Genomic DNA, 20,604 nt, shown 5'->3' with positions numbered 1-20,604 from the left:
GTTTTCTTTTTTAAATTTTTCCTTCCATTTTGTAACTTCTGTTACTGCAGAAGTATAAGGATACTGCAGTCTTACATTGACAGGATGAACAACCCTGTTAAAAGCTGAAAGATATCTCAGCATTTCTTATCCTTTTATAGTTATAATTGATAGAATGAGAGCACCATGTTAGCTTATTTTTAAGTGGATAATTATTGAGTAAAGTATGGTTGTAAGAGTTACCATATTCTTCTTGTGCTATACTTGTCTCCTCAGTTTTTAGTCACGATTGCTTCCAATGAAAAGTTGCACTTTTTAACTTCTTAGAAGTGTCTTACAGTACTCAAGCTGTAATTTTATCTTTATTCAAGTTCATTAAATACTAAATTTTTTTTAATTCTTATTTTTCAGGTATTTTTTTTTGATATATAATGCCTCAGTTCTTTATTGGCAACTTGTGAGGCCATTTCTTAAGCCTGGATTCCGCTATTGCCTTATTCCCAGCCTTTCACGGATTGTTACAGCATTAAACCAAATTGAAGAGCAAGACAATGAATGGCGAGCAGAACTCATGATGTGAGTTTAATTGTATTTTTTCATATGAGCATTCTGTGGTCCTTTTGGAACTGCTACCTGAGGTCTTTAATAAGGTATATTTTACTCTAATGTTGTAGATGTATTTATTAAAACTTAATTAATAACTTTTTAAAGAGACATGAATGAGACTGAACATGAATTCAATATCTACTTTAAGCTTGAAGTTTTAGTGACAGTTAAAGAGAAGTTTTGGAGACAGCTGGGCGCTAGATCAGATCTGAATTTAAATAAATGGTGTATAAATATCAATGTATTATTATTCTCACATTTTCTGAGCAAAGCTGGAGCATAAACCTTGAGATAACTGTACTGAGAAAAATAGTTTTATGTGCAAATGGAGGAGTGTCCATGTAATTTTTCAAATTACAGGTCCCACTTCTTTTATTGTAGAGATGTTTTGATCCCCTATTCAACAGATTGATTCCAGTTCCTATTGCAGTCCTACTATAGTTTGCTCCCTTTCTCTTAGTGAATTTTTCTGTTTCTTTGGTGTATGACTGTGGTTTATTGATATGTAGCATTTTCTTTATAAACCAGAACTGGAGGGAAGTAACAAAACATTCCAAGGGGTGTGTTAAGGACTGTCTGGGATACCATGCATGCAGTTTCTTGGTACCAAACTCTTGCTGGGGTATTTATGAGAAACAAATGCATGCAGTGTGTTTGTGGTATAAAACTAATGGTTGCATTTATTTATTTTAAAGTTGTATTTATTTCTAAATTTTTTGAATTATGATTATCATTGTTGTTAATTTATGTTGTGGAGTCAAAGGCTCTTTTTCAGTTAAATAAGATAAAGTGTAAAAAACCCAGTAGATATATTGCAGTTTCCAACAGGAATAGTTTTCTTTTGCTAAATGGCTTTGAAATACTAGCCTCTCCAGAAGGGAGGATCTTAGAATGCATCTCACAGAAATGTTTTTTCTCATATGCTTTAAAATAATTAATCTTTTTAATTCCAGGTATCTCGTTGAGAGAAGTTTTCACAAAAAACCTCCACATTTTCCAAGGTTCTTACTGTGATATGCACTAAATGTGTGTTAACAGCTGTATATATCTGAAAGAAGCAAAAATGTAGGAATTGGAGGATCTCTTCTGTGTTGAGTCAATGCTTTATAGCACTAATTGCTTGTATTGCATTTAGAAGTGGTAACTTGGATAAAGAGAGTGTTAAAAATATGACTAAGAATTATTTTGGAAAGTGTTAATAAATATTTAATACAAACATTTATTTGATCTGCAGAAATTTACTTGAGTGCTTCCTTGATGCTTCAAAACTGGAAGAAGCAAAAGAGTTTTCATCTACTGCAGCAGTCTTTATTAAGGAAAATGTTCCAGATAAATACTCCCAAATATTTTCTTTAATGGTAATGCTAAAAATATTTTGAATTCCCTTTAAGGCAGGAACTCTGTCTATGTTTCATAAGATCATAGTTATAATTGTTATATAATCTGTTTCTTCATTTAAATTTTGTGAGCTACCAAACAATTCAGTAGATATGCAGAGATTTTCACAAATTATATATTTTTGATACTAGAAGCTAAAGAGCTCCTTGCTGCTCCATGTTCTTTTAACACATCATGATATAATGGGGATAACTTTGACCAACCCTAAAAATTCTGTTTGGATTAATTACTAATGAAAGAGAAGGTTTACTGAGAACCTTCATTCTTCTGCACTGTCTGTTGTCTTTTTTTCCATTCACCCCCCCAGTCATTTAGTTCCAAAAGTATATGTTTATATTACAAATTTCTCTAACATTTGAATTAAGAGAATCGATATTACAACATTTCAGAGGTGTGGTAATAATGAATTAATCACTCTGGGGCAAGCTTGAAATTGCTTTTGCATTTTTTAGAAGAATTACTGAGCAAAGCTGTTTGACAGTGTCTTTAAAGAGAAGAATGAAGTAGTTCTAAAACTCTGCTTGGGCTACAGAAGTATGATCCAAACTTTTGAGTGCTTTAGCAGCAGCATACTGTAGTCCTGCAAAACTTAGTGTTCCCATACAGCTTAAGTAATCAGTGTTGATAGTTGTGGGCAGTCAGTGTCAGAGTCAGAAGAAATTATCTGCACACTATTAATGTGTAACTCTACAGTTAAATTGAAGTTACTGCAGTTTATTGTAATGTCTTCATAGTATTTTTCCCTGCCTATCATCTATAGGTACAGATAAAATTTAATTGGGCATGTTTCTCTCAGCTGGATGACATGATTTCAGAATGAGTTCTATCAAAAGGTGTTAAAAATGCATTATTAGTATTCTAACTCAGAAGGTAGTTCCACATTATATTTCTGCTAATAGTTCTGATCCTGACTATCAGAAGGTCAGTATAGCTCTACTGGGTGATCTTTGTATTATCTATACAGAGCAACATAGATTATCATAGTAGCCCCTTTTCCCTTAAAGTCCATGAAAACAGTCAACATATCTGCTTTATTTTAGATCTGTTGAGTGTTGGTCCTTTGCTTATTTAACCAAATAATAATTAAATTGTTATTTTATAGGTGTATCACAAACTAATGGATATTTCCCAGGTAGAGAAGGAGATACAAAATTCCATCCATCTTTCAGTTATTTATAAAATGCAGGTGTTAAAGTTGTGAGTATGAAAATGTATCCTTCCACTTGTACTTTGATGCTGCTTATTATAGGGGTAGAATCAGGTCCAGGGATCTCATATGCTTGTAGAAAAATCTACTGCAAAGTTTAATTCCTCAAAAGGAAAATTATAATGACAGTTTGTGTAGTAACTGTCAGGTCTGAGAACACCCTCATCTAAAAAGTGAGCTAGCTATTTGGGAATGTAGGGATTTGTGTGTTGTACAGATATTGCCAGAAGAAAGAATTTAAGAGTCTGAAAGACATTTTAGTATCAAATGGACTCTCATTTTATCCTCAAGCTGTGTACAAGAAAGTAAAGATGAGGTGGGGAAATCACCTAAAATACAATGTACAAATCATGAAGCATAATGCTTTTAAAACTCTTTAATTTTTAGAGGTATAAGAAAAATTTGAAAATTAGGCTTCATAGCAAAATCTCATGTAATTTTTTTCAGTGTCTCAGGATTTCCCCATTTTAAAATATTGATTCTTTTCTTAGTAACAGTGAATTAATTTATACTGATATTATGGGAAAGGAGTCTTGCACAGGTTTGTTTGTTTTTTTTTTTTTTTTTGTTCTGGAATAAAATTTACTAACTTCAGATACTGAAGTTAGGTTTTATTGTTTCTTGTTTCTCTTGATATTTCAATATCCAGTTAGCCCACTGATACCTTGGAATAAGAGCCATCCATTCTGAAGTTAGGAGAATTATGGCAAATTTTTAATGTAATAACCTTTCTCATTAAATATTATGACCTAATTCCTCATATGTTGCAGACAGTGGGACACAAATGTATTTCCAAGTGATGCCACCGCAAATCTGAATTCTTTACATGTGCTCTTGAAACAATATGATGTACCTCCAGCATCTGTTCTCCGTGTGAAGTGAGTTTGATTTGTCATAGCCCCCTGGAAGTTTATGATGAAGCTGATCCTGCTTCCATGTCAATATTCCTGATGGTCTTGCAGAGATTGAACTCTTACTTAGTTGTTTGTGTTGTGTTAACATATAAGTCATCTCAAAAAAGGACAAAATCCTGTTAGCTTTATGACAGAACCCAAGATTAAATATCTTGTTGCATACAAGCTGTTTGTATAACATGATTAAATCTTTCCATAATGATTTCTTATTGGTAAAACGAGATTTTTTTTAAAGGTCTTAAAATTGATATGTATTTTCAGACTGTGGTTAATTTTTAACTTTTCCTGGGGCCCTTCCCAACTCTTCAGCATAAATTTGAAAGACTAAACTGACCATTATTCCAGTAGTTACATCACAGCAGTTACATATGGAAGTAATACTAAATTTTTACTTGTTAAGGAAAACTCTCTTTGACAATATTCAGATATCTCATCACTTCTCCTGTTCCAGGCAGCACACTATGCTCATTTGGTTATTTGCAGACATCCAAAAAGTTAGAACAGTGCCCATCTCTTATCTGTGTTCTTAGTTCCTAGGTAGCAGACTGACGGATGTAACTGCTTTGTGTGCCAGTTCATTGAATTGTATTTCCAAAACTTTCTGCAATCTGAAGTTTCTTACTTCACCATGTCTGTGCTTCATGCATTTCGTTCTGTATTTTTTGTCTTCTTCAGGAACTGTTTATGCAGACTGTATAGGAGTGCACTTATTATTTTCCATAAACAGATTAATGTTTGTATTTTTCATGTAGCCAACTTTGAACTCTTTCTTTTTTCTGTGTTAACTGTGAGCTTTACTAGTATAATGATAATAATAATCATATAATATTTAACATTATAAATATAACTCCTTTAATATTCATATGACTTTAAGGTTTTCAGATACATTGCGCAGTTACTTTCAAATAGTGTTTTTTTAATTCCATGGCAGAGCAATATCAAATTCTCTGAATGATGTTTTTGTATTTTTGAAGGTTTCCTTTGATTCTGGAATTAGCTCGTTTTTCTCTGAAAGTAAACTGCACTGAGCTTGCAGCTCATTGTATACTTGATTTGAAGAGCGTTCCAATTACTGTAAGTTTTAATTATGTGAGATTGGATTTTTTTTTCACACACCCCCACACTCCCAAACCTCTTTCGTGTTAATATTTAAAAAATAGTACTAATGATTCTATGTTTGTTGTGGCGAATAAATATCAACTGTAAATTTGTGCTTGTGTTTTAAAAACGGTACCTGTGCTAGAGTTTGATTACAAGTTAAATTTCAATTTCCATTATAATGAACCCACTTAGAGTTACTCATAAAATTTAACTTATCCTCACAGATTTTTTTCTGAGTGTCTGATTTAGGCCCGTTATTCTGAACATTTCCTTAAAGTCTAAAATATTATACAAATCCTTAACATTCCACAGGAAGATGTGTTTAAATCCCCTAGATCAAAGAGTCACAAGGACTTAATCTAAGTATTTGTGTAGGCAGTAGTGGGAAATATCTGTTACGTCACAGCAATAAAGAAATTTGGCTTCCATTTCAGCCTTCTCTATTGGAGTTAATGTGTTTTTTAAATCTTCTTATTGCCCAGCATCATTTGACAGTGATTTCTTGTTGTAGTAGAGTAAGAGAAATCTACGTCAAAATTTCAGTTCCTTGGTTTTTGCCAAAGCACTGGCAAATTTCTCAACCATAACATGAGTTCCATCTCTGTGTGTATCTGTCATTAAGTTTTTCAAGATCTCTTCTTTTTTCCAGCCATGGGGATGTTAAATTACCAAATGTCATGCTGATTGATTTGATAGTAGCTCATAATGAATTAGGAATGGAGAGGTTGTCTAAATTTCCTTACTACACCAATTTAACCCAAATATTATGTATCTTAGATGTTTCTATGATCCAGACATATAATTTATATGATTTAATAGTGAGCTCTTTCCTAAGATGTTAAAAGTCTAACCTAATTTTTTCACTTAAGTTTCACTGCCCACCAAGCTGAATTCTTTCTGTCTTGACTAATTCCTGTTTATTCCAAGCATGTACCTTTTTAATAATGTTAATGAAATGGAAGAGGGCAGATTTAAATCAGATACTGTGAAAATATTCTTCCTTGTGAGAGTGGTGAGGCCCTGGCACAGGTTGCCTGGACATGCTGTGGCTGCTCCATCCCTGGAAGTGTTCAAGGCCAGGTTGGACAGGGTTTGGAACATATTGGGATAGTGGAACATATTGGGATAGTGGAAGGTGCCCCCTACCCATGGCAGAGTGTTGGAACTGGATGGGGTTTACGGCCACTTTCAACCCAAACCATTCTGTGATTCTATGATTCTATTAGAACTGAAACCAAATTACAGGATAGGAGGAATCAGGTTTACACGGGTTTTCTTACTGCAAATTCTGGCAATGAACAGCTTAAAAGATATTTTGCAGCCTCCAGTGAGTAAAAAGTGACTGCTGCTCTAACAACAAATTCTATTCCCTTTGTAACATTTCAGTTAACTGGCTAGTATAGTGGAATTTTCAGTAGGAAAGTACAGTGCTGTGTTCCTGTAATTGCATGGGTTTAGTCTTTATTGTATTTCTTTTTAATTATTGAAATTGGTATTTCGTGTATTGTTACTTCATAGGAGCAAGGGAAACTTATTGAGATAGAATGTCTGGAATATGAATATGAAATGAAGAAAAATGGTGCTGAAATTGTGACTTATACCAAAGGAGTTGTTGAGGTATGTTCTTTAACTTTGAAAGTACAAGTTTTAATTTGTTAAATGTGGAAAATTGCATTCAACTGTGTGTCTTAATGACGTTATACTGATAAGGAATTCTTTTAACCTTCATATTCTATTAAACTGGACTTCCAAGAATGAAACTGAGAAAAGTTAATCGTAGTTGTGTGTTGATCCCTTGAGTCTTCTGTCTGACCATAGAAGTTTGTAAAAATATATTACTTTCCAAGAGCAAAGATGGTTGCACTGAGGCATAGAAGGGCAACACTCTCATGTTTTCCTATTTTGCCTTTATGTGATCTCTTTTCATGGAATATCTTGGGTTGGAAAGGGCCACTAAGAATCATGGAGTCCATCTCAACTGTGATTGCATGTTATGGCCACTCTTAAACAAATTCTTGTCAGAGAAATGCAGATTGTTCCTGATAAATTGTCACAATAGGAGGATTTTCTTGAATTTCTGTGATTGGTTGTCTCAGTTATAATTCAGACAATCAAAGTCAGAAGCCTAAATATCAATATTATCAATGGGATTAGAGAGATGCCTACAATGAGCAGCTTATACCAGCTGTTAGTCACCTAATGTTCCTATAGTGGGAAGCAGGAATATGTTTAATAGAAGTTGGTAGTGCAAAGGCTTACTCCTATCTAGGGCTGCTATCATTCTGGAGTTCAGAAATTCCAATCACCTTTTGAAAAAAGCCCTCTTGTTAATGAATTCTTTATAATATGAAACAATACCAATGCTAAAATGTAAAACAGGATGTTTAGGTATTTCTAAACTCTAAGTCTACAGTGTATGCAGTTGGAGAGGGATTTTTTATTTTTTTTTATTTTGTTTTGTTTTGTTTTTTATACTTGCATAACCTCTAAAAATAATGTAATAAATGACATGTCTGTTACTGTAGGTAACACTGGATTTTAGATTTAATAAGAACCAAGTTTACTTGCCAGTATGGCAAATTCCATTCATAATATTTCTTTTTTTCCTCTTCTGTACTGCCTCTTTAGCTGAATGTGAAAAAATCCAAAACGGCTAAACCTACTGAATTTACAAGTATTCACAATTATCAATTTTTGTTAATCATAAGAATGGGTAATAGCTGACAGACTTCTGCCAGAAATTTGTGATAACAGCTTGGAGCACCTAAAAGAAATACTCCTTAGTTATCGATGCCTATATTAAAAAAAAAATTGCTAAAGGAATTATTAAGAAAAAGTTTCTGAAGTCTGCTGGCTGAAGGACTGCTTTCTACTGAAAACAGTCCTGATATTAAAATTTGGAGGAACAAGTAAGAAATTCCATTTATTAAATTGTGCTAATTACTTCTTCATGCATTTAGGCTCAGCTGAAATTGATAAAAAATCTTGAATTAACGTTAAAACGTGCAGTTCAGTTGGGAGATCCTGCTGTGATCCAGGTTGTTTGTGCAACCCAGTGGAATCTGTGCTTACCACTACTACAACACAATTTGCATCAACATGTGCGAAAGCCATTGATCTCAGTTGCTGATGTCCTTGAAGAGATTGACAGGTAATTTTTACTGCTGTGCATTTTTTTGAAAGGCTTTTAAACTCATTTAAAAGCCCAAGTTCTGTGATATTAAGTGTCTTTGAGAATAAATGCATGTCTGCATGTTGCATACATTTCCTTGTTAATCATTTAAATATAGGTTCCTTTCAGGCACAGTCTTACACTGTTTAATGACCTGTAACAAAAATTGAAATATTTTAGGAATTTAAAAATACTCTAGTTAATCAAAATAATTTGAGAAAATTCCAAAACTGCAGTATATATGTTGGACTGTGGTCTAGATTCTTGTGTTAACATTGCTTTTGTAGGTTAAAAAAATTAAAATCCAAAAAATTACTTTTGAAATACTATAATGGCTTCTATATTACATGTCAAGTAAGGCACTTCTTGCAAGATACTATATTTGTATCTTTGATGATGCTTCTTTTTAATTGAAAAACCTACTCTATTAAGAAAATTTATTATTTTGGGGGGTATATTCTTCTATTTCCTATTATGCTGTACTTAACCTTAAGCACCTAAATATTTTCACTTTTTTTGTTAATTTGAGTTGACAAGTAACCATTACTATTTGTTACTTAGTTGAGTTTGGACCTCTGACTGACTGTTAAGAGCAGAGATCAGAAATTTTGCAGTAGAGTATGTTGTAACTTACATTTGAGCAGGACAGTAGGTGGTTTCTGCTGCAAGTATTGCAAAGGAAGGTGAGGAATCTAATTTCAGTGTTTCTAAATTTTTTTTTTAGTTGCATAAAGAGTAGATATACACATGCATGAAAGCACATTATTGTATTACTGTACTCTTGTTATTCAGACATTTCTTATGCTTTCCATATAGAGAATGCAAGATCAGCATAGGCAATTTTGAAATTTGTACTAAATGTTAGTAATGACAATTTTTCTCTAAAACCTTGCAGGGAAATTTTGGAGAGATTAAGGTTTGAGGGTTTGTCACATGTATATTCTTAATAATCCACTAGACTCAGCCTGAACTCTGATATGTTTCTGTCTCTAGAGATTGAATGAAGTAATTTGTTTCTATTAATTTGCGTGTCTTAATTTTTGTTTTGATTGCAGCATTAATTGTGGCGACTTTGGTACACAGGAAAAGGGTGGTACTTGCTCAGTCAGACTGACTGATGTGGACATACATTAGTTCTTATGGCATATTTGATAGGCTTGAAAACCTTTCTTCTCTGGCTTTTTCATAGCATTGCTTTAGTTTATGTGATTTTTTGTTTTCCTTCCTGAAAATAGTCAATGGTAGCATGTAGAGCTCTGAGCTGTCGTGAGCAGCTTCCTGGGGCAGGTGATGGATAGGGAGCTGAGCATAGCTGAGCCTGGAGAACATGTAGTTTTTGGTGAAAACCTACTGGCTCCATAGAGTGGTGAGTGGTGTCAGCAACACCCAGGTAGAGACAGTGCTTAGAGTGGACATTTATGCCTGAGTTGAGCTGCATCTTTAAAAGAGCTGAGCAATTATGACCAGGGCTAGACTTGCAGACGTATTAGCTTCTACTTGAATGTTAGGCACAGAGAGTCAACTTTTGTCAAAACTCCTAATTCAGCACATTATTGTTTCTCTGGCAGTTAGCTGCTTTTGAAAACCTCTTCTCTTGATTTGCACACCTCTTCTCTTGATTTGCACACCTAACTGATACTGAAAAAGAGTTCTACAGATATATAAAGATCAGTTAGTCCACAAAATGTGTTGTTTTCTCCTGCAGGGTCAGTGAAAGTAATATGCAGTTAAACTTTGTTATTAATTTCAATTAGTGAAAATTAAAGAAAAAAGTCAGTTAAAAAGGGAGTATAAATTTTAACATTAGAGTCACTTTTAATTATTGAGTTTGACCTTCGGGCAAGTTTCAGTTCTAAGAATTTTAATGTGCCTTATTTTAACAGTTTACACTTGAATTTGTAATCCTTAGCATGTTGATTTTGTTGCGTTGCCAAGTTCATATGGAAATAGCCCGTATAGAGGAAGATGGGGAAAGACTAGAGGCTGCTCTGGAGCATTTGCAAAAAGCTATGCACCTGAACAACAGTGAGCAGTATGGAGAACATCTAAGACTGAGTTTTAGGCGCCTTCGTTTGAGTGCTATGCTGTACGAGTCACCTGAGCATCGAGAGGATCAGGCGGTCATGCTGATTGAACAGGTAAGCATTTCTAAGGTCTGTAGCTGGAATAGGCTTGCTTATTAAATTCCAGAAGAGGAGGGACAGCTGTTTAGTAGAACTGAATATTAGTAGAGGCAGCATCAGCTTGTTTTCAGCAAACTGTCTTCGCTTTGTTGCCTTGAAGTGATCGTGCTGTTTCACAGTCAGGAAATTGTAATGGAGGACTTTTTTCCCAATTCTTTCAGAGATGATTTTTTGGGGGAAGGCAGGGAGTTGTTAATTAGAAGAAATATCAGCAAAAAAGAATAGCCGTGGTCAATAATTAGGATTTAATTGCATGAAACAGTCTTTTATTTAATGAGAAGAGTTATTGGATCTAATTCTGTTGTGCTGCCTTAGCACTTGTACAAAAATCATTCTGGCAATTGATTTTTTCCCTGGTTTAAATGCTTTTTCATGCAAACTTACTCTGTTTAAATGTTGCTTTAAAAAAAACCACACCTCTGATTTTGGCTAGTTCTTAGCAGACCAGGATTATTTGGTTTATATTTTGTAGCAATTCCTCGTAACTGCACACTGGACATCTTACTGTTGGTTGTAAATAAATTCTTTGTTTGAGAAAGTATAACGTAATGCCAGGTTATATACTGAGGAATATACTGTAAAGATTCATGAGAAGCACGAACTTCATATTGAAGTATCTGTGGTGTAATCATGTGAATATCAACACAGTTCCTCAGTCATTTTCAATGACAATAATACTGTAGAATGATGTGTAAGATACCTAAAGATATACAATTCCTATGGGTATTTTTTTGGTAGTAGCAAGTAATATGATGTGTATTCTGTTATGTTTGGTAAATAAGAGCTAGTTGTAATATAAAATGAACCCTATAACAATGAGTTCTTTTCTTTATGTAGGCTAAAAGGGGAAAACAAAAGGATAGTGCAATGAAAAACAGATCCCTTCTGATAAATGCAGGTCTTGCATTAGCTCCTGACACATTTCAAATAGTTCTTGACAGTGAAAATGAAGTTAAAGGTAAAGTATGTGTGTGTGACTGTAAGTTCCTACACTTTGCTTTGCACACTCTTAAAGGCTGGACATACCATCTAGTGGCAGCATATAGGGAATATTGCAGTGCAGATGAAGTAAAGGTTCTGCTCAATTCTGTGGCAGACTTCCTATCATTTTCATTAGGGATCTAAAAGTTGTATGGTGACACTGGAAAAGGTGTTGATTTCCCCTCCAAATTCCCCTGAATCTTACTGTTGTGCTGTAGGGTGCTTTAAGTAGTTCTGTTTTAACTATGTGCAAGGCCTGAATGTTTTTGACCAAGGTCATTTTTAAGTGCTGTTTTCAGAAATTTCACCCAATAATACCCTGTGTTAATTACATTGGGTATTCTTTCTATATTGTAATTGTCTTTCTCTTCTAAATCTTGCTTTTGAGACCTCTAGTTTTGCGCAGAGATTTAGATGTGAATTCATTATCTACTTTCTAAAACATGAAATAGCTTCAGTTTGTGATTATGCAGCCTCTGGTTGAGGAAAAGCAGACAGGGAACAGACTTCCCAAATTGCTTAAACTGTTTTATATTATCTTGGCAATGAAACAAGTGTGTATGTTACTAGTTTTATTAACTGTGACTAAAGCCAGCATACTCCTGCAGTAGAGATTATAGATGCTGGTGGAATATGGGTTTTTTCATGTTGGTTGGGTGGTTTGGGGAAAGCTTAAAGAAATGAGAACAAGGCTGGATTTTGAGTGCTTCAGCAAGGAATTATGAATCTAATTGCTTGCCATTAATATGGGTTTTAAAATTTCCAATATATAAAAACTATCTTTAATTTTTATTTCTTTATCAAGTTTACTCAGGTAAAAGTACTAGTCAAATAAGTTACCTCTGTGCAAAAGCCCAACATCATACTAAAAGTGTGGAGAAAGTTGATGAACATTCGAAACACTTAAGAAATGGAAATGGCAGAGAAAGGTAATTGCTACAGACCAGAAGTGTCTCTTTCATCTTCTGTAGAATTCCCTAGGAGGAAAGGTTCTGTCTTAGAGGTTTTTAGTGGATGGCGCCTTGTAAGAGGCTGAATACATCAGGCTCTGGCAACGTATTGAAGACTGTGTATAATTTCTTGTCTGAAAAGCTCTCTTGCATTTTCATGCTGTGCAGAATTTTACTCTTTCCCTGCTTCTAATCTGCTCTCTCATGTGCACACTTAAACTCACCTGTTCTATTGATACGAGCCCAGTATACAGAGGGATGTGTGGATTAAGGCTTGTGCTTGATGTAGAATTGAAACTTGCAAGTGTCTTTTTAGGTCCTTATGCTACATAATGTGCTACAACTTTTTTGGTAAAAAAACTAAGTAGTTCATTTTGAGAGTCAGAAATATTAATCTGCAGATAAATTATTGAATTTTGACAATTTATATATGATTTTGTCATTCTTTAATAGGATGTGTCTACTTTTTTTCTGCACTAAAATTCCTGTTCTAAAATTTAAAGGCAGTTGTTTAATAAAAGATTCTAAATCCAGACTTGTTTTCAAGACTTATTTTTAAATTCTCAACATTAGTTTTGAGATTTTTACTTTACTTTGTGAGATAGAAAATGAGGGTTGCCACATACATTTTGGAGCGTCTTGGATGGTATAATTGCCATCCAAGACAAGAATTTTGTCTGTTGATATGCTGAGGAGATTATTTTTAATTGATAAAGTAATAGTGCTCCCTTTGCTACTGACAAGAAGTCTTCCATTAATTTTGATTAGATGTAATTTTTTTTCCTGATGGTGATCATTATTTACATGATTGTTTTTGTCGATCCTGAACTGTGGGACCTAATCCCGCTTATTAACTAATTTTATTTATGCTTTCTCTTTGGTAGAATTATACTTTGGGCAGATTTGGCAAAAGCTGCATGTAAACAGGAAGTGTGGGATGTTTGTCGTGCAGCATGCAGATTTTGCCTCTTGTATGATGATATTTTCTTTAGGGAGACAAGAAAGCATAAAAAAAGTAAGTGACAAATTATTTTCAATGTTGTAAGGAACTTTTTCATAATTTATTAAAGTTACTAAAAGGAGTCAGACAATAATGTTTTCTTTCCTCCCATTCCCAAAGTTCCCTGAGTTTCTTTTCTGGCACTCCATGTTGGCATACATGGAATATTCTTTCTACTTCCAAGTCTAGAAATTGGTCATTATGTTTTTTTGTAGAAGCCGTACTCTGCCATCAGAAGGGTTTCACCTGTGCTGTAGAGAAGCACTTCTATGAAGTACAGCTACCTGCCCTAAGAACACAGGCAAAATCCCTAATGGTCCCTAATAGGTCCATATCATTCATGCATTCTGTAGAGAAATGGGTTGTTCTCAAACTTTGTATGAGGCTCACATGTTAACTTCTTTTATCCTTTAATCCCCTATAAGTGACTGGTTCCTCTGAGGTATCCAACATTGTACCTTGTTCCTTGGAAACCTAGCACTTGTTAAGAGTTTTTAACTTGAGGAAAAAGCACTTTCAAATCACTCTCTGCTTGCTGGCTTTACAAGTAGGTTTTGTCAGGAAGTTCGTAAAACTCACATTTGAGAACAGATGAAATGTTTTTTCTTTTCACTAGCCCAAGTTAATCAAATCTATTCCATACTGTTTCCAAGGTCCACTTAAAATAGGACATCAATTTGCTGGTTTTCTTTCATGAGTTTTGCATCTTCTTACTAGCCATGTTTAGTCTTTGTCTTTTCCAAACAAAAGAAGGGAAAAATAAATGCACTTAGCAGAAACTGAGGGCAACCACATGCCAGAAGCATGGTGAATAGAAACTGGTGTGTTCTTGCAAACTTTGTGTTTGTATTAAAATAACCTTAGTCTTTTCTCTTCATTATTAAACCAAAGAAAAAGAATGCTATTTTTCCTCTTTACCGATGTGTGCATTACCAGAAAGTCAACCCAGTCCATGATTCAAATGCACAAAAGCTTTAGCCTCTGCATAATTGAGTTCTATGGTCCACTTCCATTAATGCAATAAAATTGAACTAGGAGCCATGGAGTCTATTCACACTGAAATTTCAGTATCATATTCTGACTGAGGCAAGTTTTTTTCTGCAAATACTGAAGGTTATGCAAAAATGCAGCAAAATAACAGGTAACAAATGCCTCAGGACTGCTTGAGAGCAGGTTTTGAGTGCAATAAATGGCACTAATAAAAAAATCATTTGCTTGAAATAGTTAAAAATCTTTTCTTGCTAACTGTTCCTTGTGAATTTAAAAATATGTAGGGGTTCATAAATTTAAAAATGCAGATGATGATTTGCATGGAAATAATAATGAGTTTATTTATTTTTAGCACAGAAGAATAAAGCTAATGCAACTATGATGGTTCGTGGTCAAGGTGACAGCTCATCAGGAGAATCATTGCTGCCTGCTAAATCCTTCTCCTTTGAAGCAGATTTACTCAGAATAATAGCAGAAATAAGATTTATTAATGCAGAGGTAAATAAATTACATGACTTTCATTCATATTTGCTTAGTTTTGTTTTATATATAAATCTTGAAGCACTGGAAATTTGAGTTTAGTTATTTTCTATCTCCTTATGAAGTAAAGGAATAAGTGGTTTCAAGAAGCAACCTTACCAAAATACTGTATGAAAGTAACTGTAGCAATAATTTTACTTCAGGTGCTGATCACACTTCTTTACAAAAAATTCCACTGTAAAATTTTAACATCTGACATTACATTTCTGGATCTTCAAAGTTCCAGAATGATTTAAAAACTTACATATATAAACAGTGGTTTTTTCTCCATGTAAGTATTTAGTAAAGGTAGCTGTAGACAATTTTAAGCTTATGAAGTACTAAGCCTGTATACTTGTACATATACTTGTACATGCCTGTACAACAATTGAAAAAGCATTTTGCATTTTTTAATTTTTGAAGAGGTAACGGCACTAATATGAAGTTTAATCCATTGTTACAATGGTAACCTGGGTAGACAAATTATTTCTCTGTGTCTTTTCAGGCAACTGTTCATTTATTAGGATTGCAGGGGATCAAACTGAATGATCATGCTGTACCTCCAGAGGCTACATACCAGTGTTGCCCAGGAAGTGTTTCATATCTTCCTGAAAGTGATCCAGAATGGAAAACGTACAGGTGCTTTTTTGTAATACATATCAAGACCAAGGAACTCTTAACAGCATTATTATCAGACACCAATGATAATTGCAAAAGCTGTTTCTCCTTAGTAAAATTGTCACCAGATTCTTCATTTTTGTAGGTAGTCATGGGAAATGGGGAAAGGATCTAAAAATAGTTTGAAATATTTTTTCTTAGGTTTCCTTTCACTTTGGAGTGTGGATTTTATTTTTTGTTTAACATTTATTTCTCTGAAACTGGAAGCTAGTGTTGCAAACTGAAAACCAAATAAGTCATTGTATATTGGCATTTAGATGATGAAATTCTGTATTTAAAAATATGTCTCCCCAAATCAAAAAACTCTTTTTGTCTTGCTTTATGGCTCCTATACGTAAAATGATTTTGTAGTACTGAATACGTGTGATGAATTACTCCAGTGTGCAAATCTAGTGTGTTCCATCCAACCAACTGAAATGAGTTTGGGAGAGTAGAATATAGCAAGTACTGTTTTTTTACTAGTCTCACATGATTATTTCTTGAGAAGGAGAAGGAGGGAAGAGAGATTTCTGAAGGTGCTGCTTACACTCTCTGCTGTTGACATTCATGGTAATGCCAGCCTTACGTGGTCATGTCCTGAGAGAGCATGATGGCACAGCTGTGTCCCTAGGTCTGCTCATTAAGTCTGAAAGTGAAGTAAACTTTCTCACACTGTCTGCTTGCAAATGTGCAGTAAAACAGGAAAAATTATAAACTGATCAGAGCCAAGGGGCAAAGAAGATGAGAATTCTCTTTCAAAATTTTCTACTAGCTACTTTTGAGTTTATCTAATTAGATTAAAAATCCATAGAAAAAAAGGACTTTGGTCTCGTACTGTGTCCTGTACCATTGTTGACATAGTAATACCCAGTGTCATTTTGTGCTTTTGACTTTTTGATGTGGTTACCATGGCAATTCATGATCATTCAAGACTGTAGTTTTAGAATTGTTTTTTCTAAGTAATACATAAGCAGTACATTTCGATAATAAAGAAAGAAAATAAATTTATTGAAAGACAGTTGTCACATAGACTGAAAGAAATGGTATTCTATTTAAAATCATGACAGCATTTTAGAGCACCTGGAAATGTCTTTGAGTACAAGTTTTGAGTAAAAAAGACACGTCCTTAACTGTCAGATGGCATGCCTCACTTATACTGATATTCAAGTAGAGTCTTGACACGGTTATTTAACAATGTCGGGCACTGGTGGGTGGATTCACACATGTGTTTAAAAAACACGTGGATGAAACATGAACCATAGACACTGTTTTTTAAGCTAATAGCTTTGAATATCAGAGACTACTCATTTTTATGTTTATACTACTTCCTCTTCTGAACCATCTTCTCATCAAAGTAAAATATAAGTCAGTGGATAAGAACTTCTGAAAAGTAATGTAATTTTTGTTCTTGTTGTTGGTTGAGATGTAGTATTGTATATTTAACCTTATGATAGAATTCCTTCCAGTGTTGAAGCTTTGGAAAAAGAGCTTCTTTATTCAAATTTTATAGTTTATGGATAGACAACTTATCTTGGTATGCTATGGAAAACTTCCAACGTGCAGCTGAAATAGGAGAAGAATTGAATGAAGCCTGGATTGTTCACAATGCTGTGGCGTATATCTTAAATTATAACAGACATCTGATTTCTTCAGGAAGACAGAGGGACATTATCGAGTATCTCCAGACTCTTCTTGGAGCCATCAAGACTGTTGGGCACAATGGGTAAATTTAGATTTTTGGATATGAACATGTTTTTTTTCTAAAACAAAGAAAATATTACTGCAAACACTGCAAGCCACTTTGTGCTGTGAAATGTTTATTGCTAGCTCTCACTGGTAGTGAAAAAGCCTTAGTATATACACAGTAGCTCAGGAGATAAATTGTGAAAATTAAATTATAATCCTTTCTGTTTGTTCTTTGTTACTGTACTGTAAGCCATGTTAAGTGTAAGACAACTTTAGACCAATAAATATTGCTTTCTCTTCAGTGTGGAATAGCAACATGTGCATGCAAAATAGCATTTTGTTAAGTTAGAAAATTGGGAAAATTCTCTTAGACTCTGAATTTGCACAACAGCTCAAAATGCATTTGCTTGCTGTCAGCTCTCTGAACTTGAATTACTTTGTAAATGTAGTTGATTGCAAATATTTCTAACTAGCGTAAGGTGATTACTAGCGGTTCTGAAATAAGAGAAAATAGAAAACAAAATAAATGAAGGGAATGTGCTCATTAGTTCCATGAAAATGGGAACACAGTGGTTTAGAGAAATCCTGTTCTGCAGTAAATGCAGTGGGAGAATGATTGACCATTGTGGAGTAGATACTTTAGTTAAAGTCTGACTATGGGACAAATTCCTAGATATTTTGGCCCTTTGTTGACAGTGACCTCATCACAAGGTAGAGTAAGGACCAGCAGCAAAGAAGTCTCTTTTAACAATACTGGGAATAAAATCTAAATTTCAGTTTGTGCAGAGATGAAGACTGGTAATACATGCTTACTAATTTTGATACTTAGATCAGCATGTACTAGCAATAACCTCTTAGATCTAATTAGGCTCATGGTTTCCCCAAAAAAAAAAAAAAAAAAATTAAAAAAAAAAAAAAATCTCAGCTTCTCAGCTTGTCACTGGGTTAGCATGAGAACCATAAAAAATGTGAAAATGGCATGGTTTATGAAAATAGTTTCTCTTTTCATATATACCCATCAATAAAAAGTTTTTTTAAATGTTGGTCTGGCATATGTATTTTTTTTTTCCATATGATGAAAGGGAAGCTTCAGTTACAGAATGAGTGAGAAAAATTGATGTTAGCTGAAAATTGATCCTGGGTTTTGTGGTTTCAATCATTGAACTGTTTTACCAACGGGCAGATTTTTTTTTTTGTACTATCTGTAATTTTGCTTTCTAAGAAAAAACCTAGATTTTTAAGTAATGCTTACTTCTTGAAATCAATAACTTTATTCCTGCCTTTTATTTTGATCCAGTTCACTTCTGATTTTTATTTTCTTCTACAGAAGTACTGAAATTTTACTGATGTTATGTAATGCTTTGGCTCGAGGCCTAATTATTTCTTGGATTCCAAAGCCAAAACCTGCTGAGAACACAGAAGGTATAGCAATAGAGAGTAGCAGAAAAGCTGAAGCAAAGAAACAGGAAAAAGCAAATATCCAGTCTTTTTCAGTAGATCCTAGTGGACTTCCTGACATCAAAGCTGCCTTAGAGGTACAAACCCCTGATTTTTTGTAGTCCCTTTCATTCTGGTGTCATTTATTACAATTCTTATAAATTTTATAGAAGAAATTTTTGGAGGGAGAAAAACAAAATAGCTACCTCCTTTTACAGTTTCTGCCACCACAAATCCTCCCCAAATGCACACTGGAGCTCCCTCCCAGCTTGGGGCTGAGGACAGTAGCTTCTATTTGCCTCTGGTTGACTTAAAGGAGATTTTCTTAGCCTTAGAGATCCATGTGCAGTAATTTAAAAATAACTCATGGATAGCATGTTCCATACAAGAAACTTTCCACATTCTTCTGTGTTTCACATTGATTTTTTCTCTTCTTGGTGTTTAGATTTGTGAATTTGCCCTAAATGCAATGACTAGAACCATAGTTAAGGAAAAAGTCTCTATTGCTGCACAACAACAGATCATTGCTACCTGGGTGAAAGCAAAGCAGTTAAATCAGCAGCAGATCAGACATCAGCTTGGGACTCAGGACGAGGAGGTATGTATTGCCCTGAAATCCCTGAAATCCTGTATAACGCTGAAACTTTACAAAGAAAACTTCAGTTCATAAATTCATTTAATAATAACTGAAGTTATCAAGGTGAATTTGCATCAGTATATTTGATCAGAATGTAAAAAAAAATTTGGCTGTCATTCCTTATGGAACATAGCAAATTTTTCACAGTGGGTATAGCAGTGAGTCTGTATTTCTTAACTCTTTCTTCTGTTGTTAGCTGCCAAGGAGATGTTTTTCATATGATGACTGTTGAGCAAAATTGATTTTGAATTCACAAATGTAAAATAATAAAATGGCTGCATTAAAAGTGTCAAGAAAAATCAGCTATATTTATGTCAGCATTTACTATGGCCTCATTATAAATAGATTATAGACCTAGTAAGCTGCAAAGAAAAATTTAATTCTTATATTTTTATTTTATAGTGTCTGTAAAACTGGAAACTCTAAGTGGCATATGAAATTTGCCTTTATTGTATTGTTGATGTGGGCTTTTAGTGTTGACACTGTAGTAGTTGAGTTCACATTGTTAATTAAAAATATATAAATACAAAAACCTGACCATTTTAAGGACACAGTAGAGAGCAGGAATTGCTAAAAGCAAATTGAGGTTTTCAAACATTATTATTATTATTGTTTTTCAATTAATGTCCTTAATAATATTAACTTGCAAAAAAACTCCAAAACCTCTAAATGTCAATTTTTAAATTTCTGCTTAGAATAATGATGAAGCACAAAATCCTCTGGCAAGAATTCTTGTTGGTCTGGAGATATACTCATGTAATGGCTTGGGTCTCATGGATTTCACTGTTCCTAGCTTATCTCAGGTATTTTTGGTTTTTTTATAAGCTTTTGAGTTTTATGACATTGCATACTATGAATTTGATTTCAGATTCAATTTTAAATAGAGTTTAAATTATTTTTGAAACTTTTATTGTATTATTATTTTCTTTAACCAAGGGATTAATTATTTATGACAGGAGGGAGATTTTTGTGACGGAATAATTTTATTTATACAAAGACCAGATAGAATTAGAATATAAATATTAGGTTTGTGCTTGTGTTGCTCTACTGAAACTGATTGTTTCAGTAACCATCAGATGAGCATAATGGGTTCAGATGAATTCTGTACAGAACCATACTTCTAACCTTTCATTTTTCTTCTGGAGCAAACTTAATAAAAGCATAAAATTGTTTAGGTTAGAAAAGCC

The 20,604-nt window shown here is 33.9% G+C and overlaps 1 protein-coding gene across 1 annotated transcript in view; it reads left to right on the top strand.

Annotated features, from left to right (window-relative positions):
• Positions 1 to 20,604, top strand: part of CFAP46 (cilia and flagella associated protein 46) — a 64,195-nt gene that overhangs the window by 4,920 nt on the left and 38,671 nt on the right. The window contains exons 5-21 of the mRNA XM_056495662.1: positions 391 to 555; positions 1,820 to 1,943; positions 3,086 to 3,180; positions 3,961 to 4,068; positions 5,079 to 5,178; positions 6,724 to 6,822; positions 8,166 to 8,356; positions 10,287 to 10,515; positions 11,398 to 11,518; positions 12,347 to 12,470; positions 13,376 to 13,506; positions 14,834 to 14,979; positions 15,506 to 15,759; positions 17,132 to 17,380; positions 18,671 to 18,878; positions 19,226 to 19,378; positions 20,113 to 20,220. Coding sequence (XP_056351637.1) covers positions 391 to 555; positions 1,820 to 1,943; positions 3,086 to 3,180; positions 3,961 to 4,068; positions 5,079 to 5,178; positions 6,724 to 6,822; positions 8,166 to 8,356; positions 10,287 to 10,515; positions 11,398 to 11,518; positions 12,347 to 12,470; positions 13,376 to 13,506; positions 14,834 to 14,979; positions 15,506 to 15,759; positions 17,132 to 17,380; positions 18,671 to 18,878; positions 19,226 to 19,378; positions 20,113 to 20,220 — 2,605 coding nt within the window. The remainder of the gene's footprint in view (positions 1 to 390; positions 556 to 1,819; positions 1,944 to 3,085; positions 3,181 to 3,960; positions 4,069 to 5,078; positions 5,179 to 6,723; positions 6,823 to 8,165; positions 8,357 to 10,286; positions 10,516 to 11,397; positions 11,519 to 12,346; positions 12,471 to 13,375; positions 13,507 to 14,833; positions 14,980 to 15,505; positions 15,760 to 17,131; positions 17,381 to 18,670; positions 18,879 to 19,225; positions 19,379 to 20,112; positions 20,221 to 20,604) is intronic.

Source organism: Oenanthe melanoleuca, chromosome 6 (assembly GCF_029582105.1).
Source record: "Oenanthe melanoleuca isolate GR-GAL-2019-014 chromosome 6, OMel1.0, whole genome shotgun sequence".
NCBI classification, from domain to species: domain Eukaryota; kingdom Metazoa; phylum Chordata; class Aves; order Passeriformes; family Muscicapidae; genus Oenanthe; species Oenanthe melanoleuca.
Note: the sequence above shows the minus strand (reverse complement) of the source record. Positions and strands in the feature narration are given on the sequence as shown.